Raw genomic sequence first — 21,845 nt, forward strand, 5'->3', positions numbered from 1 at the left:
TAGTGAATTTTTAGGAGAAACTTTCTTTGTATCATCTTATGCTTAAACATACTTGGGCATGTATATAAAATTTAAATGCATCATGGGGAGAGAACATGTACTGTTAGAAATGGCTTACATAATCTAAGTCTGCAAATCAAAATGGAGAAGCACCCATACTATCACTTAGCAACTGAACTCTTTCTTCTGGTCCTCATGAAAGGAAGTCCCAAACATCCTGAGGAACCCTTAAGTATCCTCACTAATGTAGTTCATTGTCATTCTTTCTCATCTGTGTTTCCAATTCAGCTTTGAATAAAGTTTCCTTCACTGCTACTATGAAATCTGTGAGGGTCTGTATTCTAATTCTTTGGATAAGAAGCTAGTAACTTGGACACTTCCATACGGATCCCAACAACTGGTAAGACTACTATACTGCAGTTATTGTGTACCACCTCTAAGGAGAAGTAACTGGTAAGATTGCTCTACTGCATGATAAGCCTCTATCAGTGAGAAATACACTGTGTATGTGTGTGAGCATGTGTGCATACATGCTTTAGCAATGGATAATCATGGGAACACTTCCTTAAGATCTCAGCTAATCTCAAGGTGTCCTGGACTCTTAGGTCCCCTGGGCTTTCATAGGTCACCAGCTATTTATGAGTATTAATTTATGATTCTCTTGTACCACACAGAGAATGCTTGAAATATGTGTTTCTTCGAGTACTAGAATATACCTATCTAAATTTTTTGAACATGTTCTACCCCTTTTACAAATTTAATGACAAAATAACCAAGGCAATATTGATTCAACTCATGGGCAAACAGGAAGAAGCCTGCCAGGGTTGCCTGGGAGTTTCCTGGAGTGTACATTGTCCAGATAGACAGGCCAAGAGCTTGGGTGAATCTAGAGGTGTTTTATATTAACACTTGCCCCCACAGAGGTGGTAGTTCTTATGACCTTGCATTCTCTTCTCTATGGATGTTTGTTCTGCTATGATTCCTGAATATGGAACATTCCCATGACTGTTCATAATTCCTCAAATGTCACTTCTCCAAGAACTATTCCCAATGTGTCACTTTTAATGAGGTCAGTACATGTCTTTGTCTCACTATGAACAGTTCTTATAAAGATGCACAATGTTCAATTTTTGTCTGTATTACTTCCACATACTTTAGATGAATGGATGGATTGGCAGATAATAGGTAATTGAATAGAAGAATGGGTGATGTTGGTCAATACAAATGGGACTGGGAAAGAAATGTATATATAAGTTACCTGGGTGGTTCATGGGTTATGAACACAATGATAAATGGTTGAATGAAAGTTAGGGACATATTGCTAACTTTTGATGAAAGAAATTAACATATAGAATGAGCAAAAGGATGAAATAATTTATAATAGATGAGCATGGAGAGGTATGTGACTATCTTAATACCCTACTGAAGCAGTGTAAGAAAATCTAAAAAAGAAAACAATTATAACTTAGTTTCTATATTGTGTAATATTGTGACACTTTTCCCGAAAAAAACATGCTAAATACCATCAACCCCACAAACTCATAATGATATTTACTTGATAGTCCCTTAGGACTGAAATCAAAAATGTTCAAAAAATAAGCTTCAAAAGTTTGGAGGGCTGTCATAAAATTGTTCATCATGTTATTATTGGAATACTTTCAGCAATACATTATTTCATAATAAGGAAGGGAAAATTAAACTCACAATTAGGATCTGAGAATAATGTATTTGAAAGGTGGGAAACTCCCATGCAGTCTGTCCAGAGGACAGTTGAACAGATAAAGATTGGAGTCCAGCACATAGAGTGATAGGCAAGAGAATGTATAACACATATACTTACCATTTTTTGTGATGTCTCCATGAGTTCTTCCTCTGTCTTCTGGCGCAGGCAATGAACCATAACAGCTGATGTGGTAGTTTTACACCCAGAAAGAGTAGCAACCAGCTACCAGAGATCACAGGCAACAGAAGAAGTCAAAGGCAATGACTTTACTTTCCACTAATATACCCAATGGATTCTATCTTGTATCCAATTCTTTCTCTATCTCGGTCTCTCCCTGTATCTGTGTATCATCTATCTATCTATCTATCTATCTATCTATCTATCTATCTATCTATCTTTCTATCTCTATCTATCTATCTATCTTCTATTGAACCATGCAGTTCTGGCTGGTCTTGCACTTGGTATATAGACCAGGCTTGTCTAAAATTGACAGAAATCCTTCTGCCTCTGCTTCTCAAAGTACTAGTATTATAGGCATGTGTCACTATGCTCAGGTCACACAACCAAATTCTAAAGACAATATTGTTGTATATTGATGTAATTTAAGAAAAGTGGTGTGAAAGAAAGATGCCATCAACAGAGTTCAAGCAGAGTTTTTTTTTTTAATTAGGGAAAGGGATCATAAAAAGGGGAAAGGGGAGGGGGACACTGGCCTCCAGAGACAGGAACATCAGGAGAGAGGAAGAGGAACAAGGGGAAGAGAGAGGAAGAGAAAGAAGGTGAGAAAGAGGAGAGAGAAGGATGGGAGGTGGGCAGGGACCTTTTAAAAAAGAACAGTGAATATGCACAGGTGATGCTCTTAGTAGCTGCAGCTGAGTCAGCTGAGGGCATATCCTGATAGAACGCCCTCAGCTGAATACTAACAAAGATAAGTTTGAATGAAAATGGCCCCCACAAGCTGATAGGGCATGGCACTATTAGGAGGTGTGGTCTTGTTGGAGTAGGTATGGCCTTGTTAGAGGAAGTTTGTCACTTTGAGGTCTCAGATGCTCAAGCCATACCTACTATGAAAGTCTCTTCCTACTGCCTATGGATCAAGATGTAGAATTTTCAGCTACCTTTCCAACACTATGTCTGTCTGCATGTTACCATTCTTCCCATCATGATGATAATGGACTAAACCTCTGAACTGGAAGTCAGACCCAATGAAATGTTTTCCTTTATAAGAGTTGCAGTGGTCTCTTCACAGCAGTAGAAATCCTATCTAAGAGAGTACTCTAGCCCAGTAAGTCTGGGTACTGATCATACAGAGTACTGCTTCTGTTACTAACTGGAATAGTTAAATGAGTTGGATATACAAGCAGTATCCCCATGACTGTCAATTATCCATATTAATATACTTATCTGTAACACCACAAAATGTGCACAATGCTTTTGGATTTTAATGCTTCTAAGGAGATAATTTGTTATGGAGGTTTGTCTGGTTTCAAATATCACTTCCTTCACTTCCCAAATAGCTGACTGCAGGTAAGCCATAGGATCTCTTTTTGCCTCAGTTTTTCTACATATAGATAAGGGTGATGATTGTGCCTATTTTTAAGAAGAGTTGATGTATATGATGTGGCTTTTCATATTAAAATGTGTGCAGGATTGCAGGACATCTACACAATACTATTCACACAAAGGGACTCAGAATCTGCATAGTGTGGTTTAGATGGAGTCACAGCAGTCCTTCCTACTCAGCCATTCTCAATTCAGACATCCATTGAACATTTAAGCTGAATCCCATGTAAAGAGCAGTCCTAGAGGACCACAGGAAAGTAAAGAATATGAATGATATTCGGAGTGGTACTTACCTGAGCAATGGGCTTGGCATCTTTTGTAAACAGAGCAGAGGTGAGGGACACACCACTCTCGGAAATGGCCCTGTGGAAGAGATTCTTGGCCAGAGGAGACAACACCTGGCAGGGGAGAGGAAAGGAGGAGGGCTTATGCTTACAAGAGTGGTCGGTAGCTCACTTGCTCTATACAGCTTCCTCCAGCTGCTCCCTTGCCCTGGCCATTCATTTGGAGACAATGTCTCCTGGTCTGCTTCAAGACTTCTCTTTGGTTTTTTCATCCCCACAAAAGAACAATGATGGGATGGGAGCAGAGACCAGAGTAAGACATAAAACAGAGATCTTGTAGCAGGTGCTCATGAGCACAACTGGAAAGACAGTTGGTCAACAGTGTGCCATAGATTCTGTTCTATCATTTCCATTTGTCAGAACATATCCTAAGAATAAAGATCATAGAGGGCTCTAAGAATGTCAAATTGCTTGTTCTTAGAGTAAAACTTGGGAACATCTCAAGATTCTAATATTATAAAATTTGGCAATAAGGATTTATTCTAAACACAAAACAGTATGCAATTATAAAAGATATCACTAAAGAAGTGTTTCATGTTTAGGAAAACATTTATGTTGTATTATATATTAAAATTTATTTTAGGTAAAAGAATTAAAGACCAAAATAGATACATATTTGGGAGAAAAAGGAAAAAAGAGTTTATGCATGAATGGAGGGAAGACAGATAGATAATATAGACAGTTAAATAAAACCATGGGGCAAGGGTAGAGAAATAAGAATAAAAATACTACAGTAATAATCTTGAGATGGCAAGGAGATGGACAATTTTCTTCTTTGGGTTAACTGGTATTTTCTTTCTACTAAAGTACTTCCTCCTGAACATGAAAATAATATGTTTGAAAATACATTAATATTAATTGTCCTCTCAGCTCCAGAGAAGTTTCTTATGACTCACAAATCTTCTGTATAATCTTTAAATATCACTCTGGCTCTGTCTCATACTAAGACACTTCACATCCTCCATCTGCATCTGTGACCCATGTTTGTGCTCCATCCTCCCTCACACTACCTATCCCTCTACTCTCACACCTACTGACCCAAGATGTCCAGGTTCTTTACAGTTGTCTGCCCTCCCTTGGGCATGCAAAGCTGTCAGACCTAAAGGTAAGCTCCATTCTGTTTCTGGACCTTAACTTTTCTCCATGAGTAAATGTGGCTTGAAGCCATACAAGGATGCCTGATCTAACTCATGCTGGAATTCACACTCCTAATTGTACATTTTTGTTATCCCTACATCCCAGGAAAATCTCTCTCCTCTCTCTCTCTCTCTCTCTCTCTCCTCTCTCTCTCTCTCTCTCTCTCTCTCTCTCTCTCTCTCTGTGTGTGTGTGTGTGTGTGTGTGTATAGAAACTGAAAGTTCTTGAGTTCCTGTACGTAAAACTAAGTTTGAGCTTCCCAAGGGCATAGTGGCCTTTGTTCCTTAGTTCTGTGCTGTCTGACGATGTGTTGTGAGTATGATCTTGCAAGCAAAGATGCTTATGGCTGGACTGAATACTGGATGATTTTTAGGAGGTGCAGACACATAAACCCAGGAATACTTACAAGAACAGAGACACTGAAACCTCCTGCTGACTCTCCAAAGATGGTCACAGAGCCTGGGTTGCCCCCAAAGTTGGCAATATTGTCCTGGACCCAACGTAGTGCAGCCACCTGATCCAAATGACCCCAATTCCCCCGGCTGTGTTCATCCCCAGTGCTGCAAGAGAACAGATTAGAGTTGAGGCAGAGAAGTCATGGCAAACCTTGCAAGGATATCAGTACCTCAAATGGGCTGGGATTCCTCAACAAACACCCCAGAATCAGGCTGAAAACTGCATCCCTGACACAGAAGTCTGACTGAGTCTCATCTTACAGCATTGTTTTTTGGTGGAACTCTATGCTCATCTTGTTGCAGATATGTACCAGGGGCCAGTGTGCACCCAGCACTGTTCTGAGCTAGAGCACAGCTGAGAAGAAACCTCAAGTCTCTGACTACATCCAGCTCATACTGCAGCTGAAAAGAGAACAATTCCAGACAGGAGAAAAACAAAATCAGGCAAACGTCTTGGCAGACGTGGACCTGTGGGGTGATACTCTCTTTTCACTGGGAAAGGCTTCTTTGAGACACTGGGTTGGGTGAAGACCTAAATAAAATGGGGACAAAAGTTTTGTGACTTTCCAAAAATGGAATTACACTTAGAAGAAAGAAGCAGGAGCAAAGACTCTAGGGTGTGGAATAATAGTGTGAATATAGCTGCTGTGAGCCTTGGAAAGTGCTTCTGCATCATTATAAATGACGTGGAAACATTGTGCAGAGACATTACAGGACTTCCTTTCTCATAGAACACTCTGAGTGAAGCGACCGTTGTTTTAAAATGATTGTAATCATAAATTACTCTAATAATTATCCCTTCCAGAGACTCAGAGCTATGATTAGAGTGGTAACAGAGAGTGGCATGGCTGCGATGGCATGGGTAAGTCCTGTTTCCCAGTAATTTATTGCTAGGATTCTGGTCTCTATTGGGGTATGGTATTATCTGTGGAGGAACACATGCCTGGTGAGGTCAAAGACAATGTGACTGAGTGCACAGCTCTAAGAGGGGTCTGTACAGAACGCATGGGACCTAGTTCATCAGAAGAAACATTTTTATAAAAAACAGCAATATCTGGGCTGGAGAAAAGGCTCAGTGCATAACAGCACTTACTAATCTTATCAAGTATCCAGGTTTGAATCCCAGCACCCAGTGGTACCTTGCTATCAACCATAACTTCAGTTCCAGGGAATCTCAAGCCCTCTTCTGGCCCTGGCAGACATCAGTTACTTTGTTCACAGACATATGTAGGTAAAATACCCACATATATAAAATAAAAATAAATATATCTTTTTAAAAAATTTAAAATATTAAGGTCTCCCCTATTCCCTAGCTTTATACCTCATCATTTGGTCTTTTCATGTACATTCTGTTCTTCTATAATGTTCTCTTTTTCCTTCCAAGGGCCCTCAGCAATAGCCTAGTCGATGTACACTTTCAATCTTTCAAACCTTCTGTTAAATAAAACTGCTTTGTAGGTAACTAGCTTCAGGTATTTTTGTCTTATTAACAGAAAACAGACCAATGTAACGGGTAATGTGGAGAGTCAAGTACAATATCTTACCTGAAGAATCCCCAAATGCCAAGGCGATATTGAATGGTCACCACCACCACATTTTCGTGGGCAGAGAGGGCCAGTCCATCATAGGTGGATGCGCCACCCACTACCAGTCCACCTCCATGGATCCACACCATCACCTGGATAAGAGCACAACTAACCTTGCAGTCCATAGCTTCAGTGCGGGGAGTCAGCTTTCAGTGTTTCTGGGGAGTAGGGTCATGGATAGCAGACTTGGGAACAGAGTGAAGGCTGTTTGATTTGGCCATCAATCTCAAAGCCTTGATCATCATGGCCATTGCTCTAACACCACCAATGGCCAACAAGGCTGTAACTTGCATCTGTCTCTTTCAAACTCTCCCAGCTCCTGCCCAGAACGTAACATAAATCGGTACTCCCTGTGTTTCTCATGTATCATATGCTCCCAAGATTCTCAAATTGAGAACACCATCATGGAAACAGCTCAAAGGTCAAAGATGTGGACCCTTCTCACACACAGTCTTATCACCCTATGCCTGGGTGAACATGAAAAGGTCAACTCTTGTACTTTTGTTTCATGTCATCCCAGGTAACTTCTCAGTGGTGAACTAGACTTTTCCACAGGTAAGTGGTTATCTGGTGAGATGCACACTACCCTGATGGTCCAACTTCTTCATGTGTCTCCTATGGACACTCAAATCCCCCTACCCTGCTAATCCCATCTCATACTTGCTTTCTCCAGAAAGTCTTCAGTACAAGAACTCTAATAAAGTTGAGCTTGAGAGGAGGTATAATTAGTGTTTATTTTTAATTTAAAGAGTACATCAATAAGGGAAGAAAATGAGAGTATGAAAATAATATCCAGATAATCTTACTAATGAAAATTAAATTCAGTATACAGATCCAGAACTTTTCTAAGCAATAGAAATAACCTACCCACATAGTAGGGAAAGTATGTTCCTATGAGACAGATAAGAAATGCAGCTCTTTGCTGAGATATCACAGAAAAGAAGAGGTAGAGGCAAAGCATCCATCTGGCCCCAGTCCCCAGATGTTGAGCTGTCCAACCCTTGCTCATGGCTCACTGTTAGGCCAAAACTGTCCTAAAGGTCTCACTAGTGTGTCAGCATAGCTGTGCACACAGGCAGAGCTTTGATTCGGCTTTCTTGTCATTACACTTTCACATGGCAATTCCCATGTGAGGAAATAGGCAAAGAGGTTAAGAAATGGCTCTGTTTTTAATCATCGTCTCAAAAGTAGACCCTATGGTTCTAAAACCCATTTCCACAGCTGAAGGGGATCCTAGGATGTCTCCTGTAATGGTGTCCTCAAGCATGTCTCCTCCCTTGGGCATTCCTGCAACCTTTAAGCGAGACTGAGTCAAAGTCATCTAAGAGTGAAGGCTGAGCCCAAGGATGGTGGACAATGATGTGCTGACCAGGGTATGAGGAATTGTGCAGACCTGACAGCAAAGTCCTTGAAAGCAGAGCTTAGGTTTCTCTGTTCTCTAACCTCAAGTCCGATGACCATGTGTTTGGGGTTACTTGGTACACTACAGAAGATGATGATGTGTGTGACTAAGGTTTATCCTCACCTCCCTGTGACTGCTAAGCACATGTAGTATTTAATTTTAACACACAAATCTACAAATATCTCCCACACCAGGGCTCACACCAAAGAGCTTCTGGAAAATTCGTTGGCTGATGGCCTTTTACAACACAGGGACTACCTTCTTTTTCAACCCTGTGATCTGTATCTGGCAGCCTGTCTCATTTATGATACCATGCTTCCATGTGAAATGACTCACTTGGTCAACAGACCCTGCCAAAGACAGCTAGAAGGAAAACAAGCTACAGTAAAACCCTAGGGACCTGCCCAAAGGCTGGAAAAGTGATGATGAAATTATCTCAGTGTTTCACCCTTATTACCCAATGGGACAGGGAAAGCCTTCACCTGGCTATTTCTCAGATATGACCTGAGAATAAAGGTGACACACACCCTCCCTCCCAGACATTGTCTAAAAACATAGATATGATGACCAGAAGACCATAAGACCTGAGTCTTGTAAGCACCCTTTCCCTTCTCTATTACAGCGTCAATTTCTCTCCCTCCCTCCCTCCCTCTCTCTTATCTTCTCTGCCCCCTCACATGCATCCTGACCACCCTTCCCTCCCATCCCCCATCCCAATTCCACATGTAGGGCAATGCCATCCAGGTGGGGTCATGTAGACCTGTCAAGTCGTTCGAAGTAGGGAGTAGGATTTCTCTCCTGTCTCTAGGTTAAGGCAGTGTCCCTCCATGGGGGATGTCTGCAAGGTCCTTTTGTGCACCAGGAATACATCCTGGTTCCACTGTCTGTGGTCCCTTAGACTACTCAGTCCTTCTGGCTGAGACCCATATTCAGGGGTGCCTGAGTCAGTACCATGCTGGATTCCCAGCTATCAGTGTGGGGGCCCATTAGCTCCTCCTTGTTCAGGAGAGTCATTTTCAATCTTAACTTTTAAAGAATAATCTCTTAGTTTTCTGGTGATCATAGTCTACCTAATAATGATTTTCCCTTCTATTTGTGTGAGAAAACTTAGACATTTAACATGTACATTCCAAATGATCTCCACTGAAATCTGATGTCACTGGAAAAATCTAAGGTTGCATTGTGAGAAAAAAACTTTGGTTCTGGAATCAGCTCTGGCCCATGAGAGCCACTACTACTAGCTGCCTTCATCCCTTTCTGGTTGCCAAAAAGATTTGGAGGCTGGAACTCAGATCTCTGGAGCAGTGGTCTCCATGCTTACCGGCAGCCGGCTGTTCTTTGTCAAGTCAGCAGGGGTGTAAACATTCAGGTAGAGACAGTCTTCAGAAAACTGTAGAGGGATGTTCTCCTTCCTGTTGGTGAAGAGCTCTGAGAGCACCTGTCCTCCAACTGCATCTTGGGAGCACCTAAGAGGGGAGAGAGGTTATCTGAGGTTCCACTTGATTGAAGTTTGGACTTATTACCCAGAACCCAGACCTGTACTTGGAGTTTTGAGCACATAACTGAAGTTATTCTCATGGGGCTGGAGTCCTTGTCGGAGATAAGAGAGTCTTTAGGTTCCTGGTGGCACTTCCGAGGTACTAGATTCTCCCAAGACTGTAGAGGGAGGACTTGGCACCTCTCCTGTCTTGGAGCTTTTGAGGTACCATGAACCATGAAGAGATGTTGACTGCCCCTATACTGTCTGGACAAGACCCTGCATCCTGCTAGGTTGGCTCAGTGCGTTGTGGGATAATAACACTTCTAAAGGTAAATATGCATCAACCAGGAAAGTGACCTACAATGACAGACAGTCTGTTACAGGGCAAAAATACTGCCTTTGGGTGACAACACAAGAAGGCAACCTTCTGGTACTGCCTCTAGCACTGGCATACAGGGTAATCTTAGCTGAATTCTTTGCTTACTCAGGCTTTAGCCTGCCATAGCCAGGTAAGGTGAGTGATGCCTCTAAGAGTCTCACCATCTGATTTGCTAAGGTGTCTCCCATCTTCCTATCCCACCAATAACCATGGTAGGATGCCCTGATTAAGGGTCACATAAGTCCAATGTAGAGGGAAATTGGTAACAAGAGTTGAGTTCTTTGGAGTTCCAGGCTCTGATAACCTTCTCCTTGAGCAGCAAGTCATTTAAGACTCACATCAGCCCCAAGTGTCCATTTATCCTGTTTCACAGATGGCAGATGACTTCCAGCATGTCAAAGAAAAACTGGAGGTGCTTAGATACCATGCTTCCACAGCTGTCCCATGGGAAATGAAATGGGAAAGGTGGCTTCAAGTCTCTAGCCTAGGTAATTTTCTTACTCAGTGGGAGAAAGGAACACAATTCACAGAAATAGAAAATGAATGTAAATGAGGGACAAAGAGTTCAACTTCATTAGTGTTTATAACTTTCAAATAAAGATCCACATTACCTTATTTTTTTTATTCTTACAGTGTCATGTTGCTTATCCAATATATACACATTTTGTGAGCAAGGCAAAATCTGGGGGGAGTTCCACTGGATGGAGGTTTTCGTGTTTCATGGGAGAAGTGTATGCAGCTTAGATATTTCTGGAGATAAACTTAACTAAATTCCTTCTCTTTGACTCAGAAATGTCACTTTTTGAACTTATTCCAAATCACAGAGATTGCATGCAATGAGTTGGTTACAGAAAATCTATCATATTGTCTTTATACTGTCATTTATACTGAATGAACTTAACCTAATTAAGCATTGTGTTCATAGTCTAGTTACACATCTAGTTAATATAACTGATAAACATTGGTTGCTATATTCATAGTGTAGAATAATGTTGATGTTATAAATGTTCATGGGTAATCCAAATTTTCTATATTCATAACTCCTGTATTAAAGGAGGACAAACACAAACAAAAGACTAGAATATAACCTCAAATGCTAGCAGTAATTCTGTGTAGTTGAACTGTACATGGTTTTTAACTTTGTTTACCTTTGCTTCTGTGTTTTTCCCTGGCTTGTTTTCAATATTTGTGTCTTATATTTGTGATCAGAATAGAAAATAATAATTTAAGAAGATATATATGTATTATAAAATATATAATAATCTTAGAAGAATATAGCAAATAATAATTTTAGAAGAAATGAATGAGGCGGTAAAGAAACAGCTAGGACTGGGTTCTTAGACACCCCAAAAGTACTGTGCTGAGGGTACAAATACTGTCAGCACCAACATTTTAGGAAGCTGTCTGACTTTTCCACTTGGTTCTAAGGTTGACTGAGGGGCATCAACTGTTCAGCTGTGACTAGGTGGCCGTAAGATTGGGGTGTGAGGACATGCAGTCACTCCCCCTGTGCTATTCACTCACATAGCCCCAGCCACACACTCTCAAGCAGCACCAAGGTTCAAGGCAGCAGAATAAGGCATCTTACTTCATGTGCTTTACTTTGAAAGACGCCCACCCCAGCGGCTTACATAGGAGGGTAGGAGGTGGCATTCTTCACAAAACTCCAGGGCTCTGGAGGCTGTGGTGGAGCAAACCTCAGGGATCCAAGAGGAGGCTTTGCAAAGGGGACTCCCAGGAAGATGGCCACAGGCTGTGAGAATCCTTCTAAGTTGACGTACTTCCCCAGGACTTTACCATGAACTGTGTTTACCACTGGTGGTGAAGATGTGTGCCCTGTTAGACAAGAGAAAATGAGGACAGATCAGTAGGGAAAAGACAGACCTGCAATCCTGATGGGTTTGTCACTCTAGGACTAATGGCATTGTTAAAATCATCTGAACCCTTCTGGAACATGCCTTTAATCCCAGGACTCGAGAGGCAGAGGTGGGTGGGTGTCTGTGAGTTTAAGGCTAGATCATTCTACAGAGAGAGTTCCAGGACAGCCAGGGTTACACAGAGAAACCCTATCACAACTACCCTCTCCTCAAAACAAAACAAAACAAAACAAACAAACAACAACAAAGCATCCAGCTGAAATACTGGGCAAGGGGCAAGGATATGAGCTTTGGTTTTCACTGGAAATATTCATCCAATAGGATCATGGTGCCAAGCTACAAACTGGGTGAGACAATAGACAAGAGATGCTCCCTGTCTGTGGGGGATATGGTTACCTTGAAGAGGGCAACAGGTACACTCCACTTAATGTTGAGATGTATAAGGTTGTATCCTGAGGTGGAGCCTGGAAGGGGATATCACATTGGAAGAGGGATTGAGGCTTCCTGAGTGGTCTCAGAAGAGCTGTGACTTAGATCATGGGGATGAGTGAAAATGGAAAGTGCCAGGGCTGGGGCTGATAGAGCAGGAAGGAGGAAGTGTGCCATGACTCACAGGAAGCACAGCACCTGACTGGGAAGGGTGGGTGTTCTTTGATTGCCATCAGAGGGGGTTCATTGCAGAGAAATATAATCCTGGATGACAAAGTACACACAAGGAAAGCCCTGAGTGACTGGAAAAAGACGTTCTACTTAGTGTAAAAATAAATAGCAGAAGTAGTTCTTTGGTAGAACAGGCAAGAAAGTTCTAGAATGCTCTTTTTATGGTTCTGAGATAAGCACGGTCTTCCAGGGGGGAGACACTGCCCATCATACCTGTCTGCCCCATTGTCTCTACAGCTTACTCGGTTGTCCTGTTTCTACCCCTTGTAAAACCTGCTCAAACCAAACTGGTCTTTCTTTACATGGTTGGTGGACTTACAGACACTTGGTCATGCCCACCCCAGTGTCTTCTCTTGTCTGACCTCAGGGGTCTCAGTTTCTCAGAGCATCTCTCATTGGGCGGGGCCTGTTCTCTCATTCTTCATCTGTTTTTCTTTAGTACAAGCAATTTGTCACCTGTCTACCTCAAAGTGTGTGGCCAGAAAAGAAAGGGGAATCCCTCCTTCCAGACTAATGTGGTTTGATCACGCCAGACCTCCTGAAACAGAGTATAAGGTAATCCTACATTCAAAACAGCTGGACAAAGCAGCCTTACAGACTACAGCCAGGATTTCTGAATCTTCTTCGAATCCCCCATGACAGTGCCCCTTACCAGCAGGAAGTAGTTTGGAAAGAACGATGCCCAAATTCCCAAATATTGTGTATAAATATTTGTTTTCATTTAATTGGACTTTGTTATATAAAATAAAATAATAAAATAAAAAAAAAAAGGGAATCCCAAATTTAGTGAAAAATGGCCCATAGAACTGGAGACTTCTCCTGGGAGGGGATCCAGTTACTGTGTCTCAGGCTACCAACAGCCAGTTGCAGATTGTGAATATTCATGTTACTCTTTACTAGGTAATAGAAACAAATGAACAAACTATCAAGAGGAACTTTCTAGTAAATAGGTACACATAGTCACTCCTTTAGGATATTCTGAAAGGCCATGGAGAATGGGGTGAGAGACTGACAAATACATTCAGCAGTTCAAACAGGTAAAGGAGGGTAAAGTCAGAGAAGAAATAGCCTGGGGGCCTGTGTTAGCTCAGCTGTGACCTTCTACCCTGAAGTGGATAGAAATAGCTTACCCAGGGTCAAATGCTTGTGGCAAGCAGGACACAACAATGGCACAGATATTATGCAATTATGTATTTAAAATTATGTAATACATGACATGCATTACTGAACACTTACTGTGTACCCAAGTACCCTCAGTCTTTTCACACAACTTCTCAAAGAAATCTTTCCAGGTGCCCACTCAACAGGTGAGCAGGCAAGATTGCAAGATTTCAGCATGTATCCACTACCCAAAGTGAAATTGGATGGCATGGCACTGTAGCCGGGCATGGAGGAACCTTTAATTCTGAGTTTCTGTCTTTTTTGTTTGTTTGTTTCAGTTTTGGTTTTGTTTTCTTTGTTGTTGTTGTTTTTGAGACAGTGTTTTTTTGTATTGTTTTGGAGCCTGTCCTGGAACCTCGCTCTGTAGACCAAGCTGGCCTCGAACTCACAGAGATCTGCCTGCCTCTGCCTCAAGAGTGCTGGGATTAAAGGCATGCACCACCACCACCCAGCTCTGTCTATTCTTACTCTGCCTTATAGTTTGTTTTAAGCCTTGCACTGTTACATATGCAGAAAGAAGATAATAATTCCAGACAGATGTTTCAGGGTTCTGATGGCTGAGAACTGGGCTACACACCAGATTCAGAGACAACTTGGGCGTCCATCTTTAACATTGGGGGACGACATTCCCAGGTTACCTCAGTTTTTCCTCCGTGTAGTGGTACAGATGTATACCAAGACCTCTATTTCACCTCACTTTGCTTTATTTGTTGCTTTGGTGCATAAAGCTCCACATTTCCTGAGGGAGGTGTGATCCCCAGGGTCTAACTAATATAGGTCCTACTCCACCCCCATCTTCCTCATTTATTTGAGTTTCTTACCTGGTCCATCCCACCTGTCCTGATCTCCAAGATCTAAACACCGAAAACCTGAAGACAGTTCTATATCTCCCAGACCCTCTGGAGAGCTTCAGGTAGCCATCCCCATGCCAAGTTACTCCTCCTATCTTCTTTCTAGATGAAACTACAGTGATGGCTCTTGTCCTTGTCCCTCCACATCCCTGGTCTCCTGACTGGCCCCACTCTTTCCTCTTCTACACCATCCCTATGATCTGTCCCTGTCTCTTGGGAGCTCGAGTACAAAACCATCATTTCAATGGTCTGACTTAAACCATATCAAAATTTCTATTAACAGATTAACTTTTCAGCTAAACCTTTTGCCTATCTCTTAACCTAACCTATCCTCTTGACCTAGGACCATCCTAAGTGCTATAGAAACATCCACTTGTTTTGTCCTCAGTGGAAGAGGAGCTCCTGTGGTTTCTACTGGAGAGGTGGGGTCACCTAGGCACTGCATCACCTAGGCAGTGCAAAGTTGAGGATAATGACTTAGAGTTATTGACTGGGAGTCAGCCTTGTATCTGGCTTCTGAGTTTGTATTTTCAACATTTTACTCAGTTCTCTCTATGACCTGCTTGCAGATTGACTAAGAATCCCAAGGAAACAGACTAAGCTTTCTCCAGCCCTCCTGTGCCAGCTGCCTATAGGGGGGCATCTGTGTGTCTGCCCCCCCCCATGTCTCTGAGAGACCAAGGTTCTTTGGACTTCATTTCACTGCTTCCAGAAAGCAAAAGTCACCAAGAGACCAGGAGTAGTTTGCCTTACCTTGAAAATGTAATCATCCACTTGTGCCCAGAACAAAGACTGGAAATGTACACCCAGGTATTTGTAATCTGAAAGAACTTACCCCAAGCTGTGCAAGCAGCAAGAGAAAGCCAGACCAGAGGGTAGAACAACATTGTGGGTGGACAAGGGCTCCGAGGGTCTGTGAGGTATCTGCTGCTCTTTAGCAATGCTTCTACTGTAGACCCAGGGACCCGCCTCCTTAAGTCTTGCTCAACCAGCACTGTTATGTAATCTAAAGTGATAAAAAGGCTCTCCTCTTCCAAAGAGCTCCCTGGGTGTCAGTTGGAACCTTCAAGCCACACCCACCAAGAGTTTACCCACTTTTGTCTGAACAGTCAGTACCCAATACTCAGATTACAAATGGCCAGAAACCCATCCAACAGCTTCTTATGTAAGCTTCTCCTGCAGAGCTCTCACCTCAATGCACCTTGGACTCTCAAGAGCGGGCAACAGCAGGCAAGTGCCTGCAGTTAGGGGGAAGTTTTGGTCTGGGGTCCTTAAAAAAAGCAGGAAAATGTTAGGGTGCCTCACATCCTCACACTGCTCAAATGGGAAGGGAGAACACATTTCTCATCCTCCCTGCACTGCCATTTCCTAGAATCCATACTCTCAAGTTTGGAAGGAATCTCATTCTTCAGCAACCTTCAGATGAATCGGCAATTATCTTTGCCATATTGCTGCCAAGTCACCTGGCCCAACATGTGACACCTCCAGGGTCATGCGAATCTACCCTTCAGAGCAGGCCTTTCTAACACAATGTTCTTAGAGTAAATGAGCTCCACAGATCACAATCCTTGCCCATAAGCGTCTATGCAGCAGGGATTCTTAAACATTTACCAAGCTGCATGACCTCTTTTCATGAGAACTTACAACAGCAGGTGGCAGTAGGTGGTGCTTCTCTAGAATTGTTGGCCCTAGCCTGTTTCAAGAGGTCACTTCTTCATGCTTTTTCCTCTTCATGCTTTTGTGTCTGGGTACCTCTTTTCATCCTCCTGTCATGCATTTGGTTAGTTTTACTTATTTATTTTTAACTCTTAGAGATGCATCACTAGATTATTTGTGTTTCCACTTTAATTTGATTCTAAGAATCTTTAACTTCTTAAAAATTAGGAAATTTCAATTGGTTCATTTTGGGAAAAGTTCCATGAACTGATACAATAATAGATATTCTACAGTTCTGCAAGGCACTATTACGTGAATTTAAGTCCACTTGACACACATTTGTGTCTTTCTAAAATGTCACGATATAACTAGTTTTGTGCTGAGTCCTGTTTGATGTATTTCCATTTTCATTTCATTTAAGGAATTTTGTAACCTTCTCCCTATGTTTCTTTAATGAATCATTGTTCTTTGAAAATTATATTGTTCAATCTCCATTATTCATGCTTTTCTGATTTGTTTTATGGTTTCATCCTTTTATGATCTAAAACAATGAAAGAAGTTATCGTAATTTTTACATTCATATTTATAAATTCTTTGTATTTACAAAGACTTACTTCATTACCTAAAGTGTGACTTGTTTGGAAAACATTCCATAAGATGATAAAATGATTGTGGATTCTGCACCTGTTACATCGAATACTCTCTAAATTTCTGTGAAGTCCATATGTCGTACTGGGTAATTTAATTCTACTATTTGTTGACTTTTTTATTTTAATGATCTCCCTGTTGGTAAGAGGAGGGTATTGAGATCACCCACCGTTCTTGTGCTAGAGAGCTCCTGACATTACTCTTGTGCTGGTATCCTAACATTCTATTTGCAATCACTGTATATTGTGGTGGATTTAGGTACTTACCAGTGTGTCTCTTCTGTCTCATTTTGTGATGAGGTCTGTTGCATCAGGTTTTACTATAGCTTCTCTTGCTTGCTTTCAGATTCTATTTGCTTGTACTTCCTTTCCCCTCTGTTTGTGGAAGTCTTTCATGGCAAGGTGAACAACAACTTGTTGAATCCATTATTAACAATCTAATCAGCCAGCTTGTGTCTTTTAATTGGGGAAATAAGACTGCTTACATCTTTGTTTTTAAACAGTCTGTACTAGTTCTGGGGCTTTGTTGTTTCTTCTAGTTGTTTTGAGTGGGCTTTGTCTGCTTCTTTCTCTTCTGTTTTCCAGAGGTTTGGCAACTCATTGATTTAACAAATGCTTGATTTGTCATGATCCTTATTTGCTTATTTTCTCATTTCTTGTGACTTAGTCTTTCTCCTGTTGTCATAGTTGATTTTATCTTCTGTAATGCTGGTTTAGCACTCACAAATTTCTTTAGTTATGTGTTTTAGAAGTTTTTTTCCTCTGTCAATTTTGAGTGATGATTTTATTGGTAGAGTAATCTATCTATATGGGCTGTTGTTTTTACTTGGCAATTGAAAACAAACAGAAAGTAAAAGAATACAATAAAATGTTAGAAATCAATAAATGTTGATAAAAATAACTATAATAAAATACAGAATGTATTCAAGAGAGATGACTGTGAAAGAAGGGAGGAAAAAGATAAAATTTAACAGCAAATTAGGGCTTGTGGGATGACTTGGTGGGTACAGGTCCTTGCTGCCTGACCACCTGCAATCAATCCTTGAGACCCACACTGTGAGGGGAGAGGACATACTCCTATAAATTGTATTTGTATTGCTCACCTTGACCAGCAGGAGACTTTGTGAGTGGAGTCAATTGTAGCTCCTCAGATATTCTGTTCACCAGAATGAGCTGGGGTGGGCAGCGTCAGTGTTATCTTCACAGCTGAACTGATGGCGGTGTGCATCCCTGTTGCTAGCACACGTTTGTTTTGCCTGCTGGGATGAGTGGAGTGTGTGTTGTGATATGCTATGGTGTTAACAACATACACACACACTGAGTGTCCCCAGTGAAGTGGTAGATTGAAACTGTCCCCTTACCCACCACTCATGTGATACTGGAAAGCCTCCCACACAGTCACATGACCACTTGCTTTCCCAGAGCAAAATAAGCTTTCAAGACTGACTTCTTGGCAGCCAGCCACCAGAAATTTGCTGTGGGTTCCTGGTGTGGACATGGAAATGTTGGGAGTATTTCTTTCAGAGTAACCATCTTAGTTAGACTCTGCTTCTTTCTTATGCAAACTGTGTCTGCTCTGGTAACACCCCTGTGAGTCTCCTGTTATTTAAAACACTCCGTCTAGATCAACTGCTCATTTATTTTGTCTCTTGCTAACAGGTCTTCTTTTCTATGGCTGCAATTTTTGCATTTAATATTTGATACAATGTCTACAAAAAAAGAAACTGTAGATGGCGAGGAAACACCAGCACACTTGTTTTTCTGTTAGTCTGATGAAATCCCCATCCTCTCTGTCTCTCTCTCTCTCTGTCTCTCTCTGTCTCTCTCTGTCTCTCTGTCTCTCTCTCTCTCTCTCTCTCTCTCTCTCTCTGTGTGTGTGTGTGTGTGTGTGTTAAAGGGCTTAACTTTTTCTAGTATAGGATATTTGTTTTGTTGTTGTTCTCTCCTTAGACCACTACCTCCTCCAAACTATGCTAATGTTAGCAGTGTTTTTTTTTTTTTTTAACACTCATCCAAAGGCTGATTCTGAATGGCTTATGTCTTGCTCGGTGCTCAGCTCTCATCCCTGACCTGTGCACACACCCTTCACAGGTATCTCTCCCACATTGTCATTTTGTTTAGTCAGATTTCTCATACTTGGTACCCAGTAGGGGCTCACTTGAATGTGACATCCAATACAGTTTCCAGAATTCTTAGAGGACTCATGGTCCTGGACATTGGAATGCAGCTTTCTCTGTGGCCTGAACATCAGAAGACTTCTAGTAACACTACCCAGGACAGTTTCCCTAGGTATGGATATATTTTCTTTTTCTTCAGCCTCTTTAGCATGCCTTCAGAGGAAAGAAGGCCTTATGCTTTTCCCCTTATGGATGTCATTGACCAGGATAAGGCTATCTGAGCAGGGTTTTATGTGGATGCCACCACCTGTACTTGATTGGAGAAGTCTGTTACATGTGTAATTCCTCCTTAGATCTCTGGATCTAACTAAGTACGCTATATTCTCCTATTACCATCCAATTAATATTCCACTAGGCCCTTTAAAATCAGTTTCTTCACATGTTGATGATGTCATCACTCAGAAGCAGATGGAAGGTGAGTGGAGATCCCCATTTCTCCCCTCACCATGCCTGCTTTCCTCTAGTTCTCTGGATCATAATTCCCAAAATTCAGGCATTCTCTTCAGAGCCATCTCCTGTGATGTTTCTCTCTTTGAGGAGCATAGATTCATCTCCAATCCAGGATACCAACCTTGATTTGATTTACAAACCAGTATTTATTTCCCAAATTGTGTCCTCATGTACACATCTGTCCCCTGCCCACTCCCACCACACAATTCTAGTCTCTCCGGTAACCTATCACTAGCCAAAATAATCTGTGGAGTAGGCTCACTTGGGCTCTCTGGTCTTTTGAGATTGAAAGAACTTTCCATTCACAGTTCAGTGTGTCCTTCCAGTGGTAGCTTCTTAGCCAGGAGCTTAGTCCAAAAAGCCACTTCCTTGTCTTTTAACCTCTGGGCTTGTTGGATGATAGTTCCAATTTGCAGGTAGCCTTCCTTCTGGTCATACTCTCGCCAATAGGGCAGTCCCTTCCCATTGGGGTTCCTGGGAACAGAATCAAATAGAATTCCTTAAAGCTGCTTTGTGTTCCCCACATTCCTAACATATGTGTGGGGGTGTCTGGTTTATCTCCTCCAAAGACTTGTGCACAAAAGAGATGGGAGCAGAATTCTTTCATCCCAGGGTCACAGCGTTAGAGACAATCTCTTAAAATTTAAAAGCCACCCCTTCCTATTGAGTATCCCTATTGTCTCATTTCATCCACCAACCCGGTTCTGTCTGGGTCACTAGACTCACCCATTCCTAGCAAAGTTCGCCCAGAATTTCATCACTGTCTTGCTGAGACTGATTTCTTCCTCTGAGGCACCACCTATGAGTAGAAAGGATACTCTGTTTGAGTCAGTTCATGGTCCATAAGCCAACTAGTGGTATTACTTCAGAGATTTTTAGAGAAGTAGTGTTTGGGCTTTCATACCAAAGCCTTTGAATCAAAACATCCATTGCTACAAGATCGAGTAGGGTTGAAATACAATTTCAGTTTGAGAATGACTTATCTAGCATACCAGAGGCAGGTAGTGCATTCTGCTGGTGGTGATCCATCTCCAATACCACTAATCTCCTTGATATGGAAATGGTATAGGCAAAGAATTCAATTCCAGTGGATCACAGGATTCACAGGATTTCTGGACCTCATATTTTCTTAGTATTTCCCACAAACCCACAATTAGAGGTACAATAGCCCTAAGACATAATCTTGGGAGCTGCTCAGGGTGTGCCATAAATAGCCATACAGTGGTCAAGGTCAGACATTAATCACAGCAACTGCTGGAAGTAAAGGTATTAAAGATATTATAAAAGGTTCTCTTTAGATATTATATTGTTAATTACAATATAGGTAAAGTATCACATGTGACTAGGTATGCCTGTGGGCAAACAAATGCCCATGGCAACAGACTCATGGTCAGGAGGAACAGCTTGACCTCATCCTCACTCACATTCTGATATATCATTTTGAGTGGGAATAGAAGCACCAATGGCATTCTTTCAATGAGACATTCAGGTAACCCCTTTCTCTTTGTTTAGATCCTGACACTGGGTAGTGCTGGCTTCCCATGAGTATGAACTTTCCTATGTTGGAGTAGGACCAAGGCTTGGTACTCGGTAATTGAGCTCAGCCCTTTTACCCTGAATTGGGAAATGAACATGAAGAGAGGAGGAGAAAGGCCACATGAGCAAGACTGGAACTGAGACCTCCTAACCACAAGCTCACAGGCAGCAAAGCACCATTACCTCTTAAAATCGGGGCACCGAAGACAGAGTAGACTTCATCTCCATGGTCTCCGATCACCGTCTTGGGTTTCATTTCTGGTGAGAAGCTTGGGTGATATTGAAACTCATACACATAGGTGGGGGCTCCAGCATCTGGGGAGACATGGATTCATGTACAGTTTGTGTTGCCAGACAAAAGCCTTGGTGGCTTCTGGGGCTCTGTAAATGCAGAAAACCTCTGACTATGCATAGAAATGGTTTAACAAAAGCCTCTCCATTTGTTTATTACTATGCAATGTGTGGAATGAAAGTGGTGGTCATTGAGAGAAACGATTTATGAATATATGTGCATCCAGTGAGCACACTGACCATTCACTGATAACCCACCAGTGTTCATTCATTTCAGCATCCACAACTTGCTGAGTGTCCTCCACTCAGCCCCGTTTTAAGCATTCTATGTGTTTTTCTCTCCTACTCAGAAAAATATAAGGCACTTCCAAGATACTTGTCTGAAAAATGAAGGTTTCTAAAGACAAATATATGCAGACATTGGACAGTGGTCACTTTTGTCTCAGGAATACAATGTTGGAGAAAGCTAT

General features: G+C 41.8%; 2 protein-coding genes across 3 annotated transcripts in view; both read right to left on the reverse strand.

Moving 5' to 3' along the window:
* Positions 1-21,845, reverse strand: part of LOC127230009 (carboxylesterase 1D) — a 392,242-nt gene that overhangs the window by 17,611 nt on the left and 352,786 nt on the right. The window contains exons 1-7 of one of the 2 annotated variants that reach the window (XM_051195132.1): positions 15,454-15,660; positions 11,701-11,905; positions 9,532-9,676; positions 6,767-6,900; positions 5,174-5,327; positions 3,580-3,684; positions 1,841-1,945 (exon numbers count right to left, since the gene is read on the reverse strand). In XM_051195132.1, the coding sequence (XP_051051089.1) occupies positions 1,841-1,945; positions 3,580-3,684; positions 5,174-5,327; positions 6,767-6,900; positions 9,532-9,676; positions 11,701-11,905; positions 15,454-15,505 (900 nt within the window). In that variant the 5' untranslated portion in view covers positions 15,506-15,660. Of the gene's footprint in view, positions 1-1,840; positions 1,946-3,579; positions 3,685-5,173; positions 5,328-6,766; positions 6,901-9,531; positions 9,677-11,700; positions 11,906-15,453; positions 15,661-21,845 lie in introns of those variants that run through there. The other variant, XM_051195133.1, reaches the window with a different exon arrangement.
* The window catches only part of LOC127230014 (carboxylesterase 1E), a 29,090-nt gene continuing 27,012 nt past the window's right edge, over positions 19,768-21,845 (reverse strand). Inside the window, exons 12-14 of the mRNA XM_051195139.1 lie at positions 21,268-21,399; positions 20,275-20,347; positions 19,768-20,022 (exon numbers count right to left, since the gene is read on the reverse strand). Of these exons, the coding sequence (XP_051051096.1) occupies positions 19,851-20,022; positions 20,275-20,347; positions 21,268-21,399 (377 nt within the window). The 3' untranslated portion in view covers positions 19,768-19,850. The remainder of the gene's footprint in view (positions 20,023-20,274; positions 20,348-21,267; positions 21,400-21,845) is intronic.

The sequence above is a fragment of the Phodopus roborovskii genome, unplaced genomic scaffold (genome assembly GCF_943737965.1).
Source record: "Phodopus roborovskii unplaced genomic scaffold, PHOROB, whole genome shotgun sequence".
Lineage (NCBI taxonomy): Eukaryota > Metazoa > Chordata > Mammalia > Rodentia > Cricetidae > Phodopus > Phodopus roborovskii.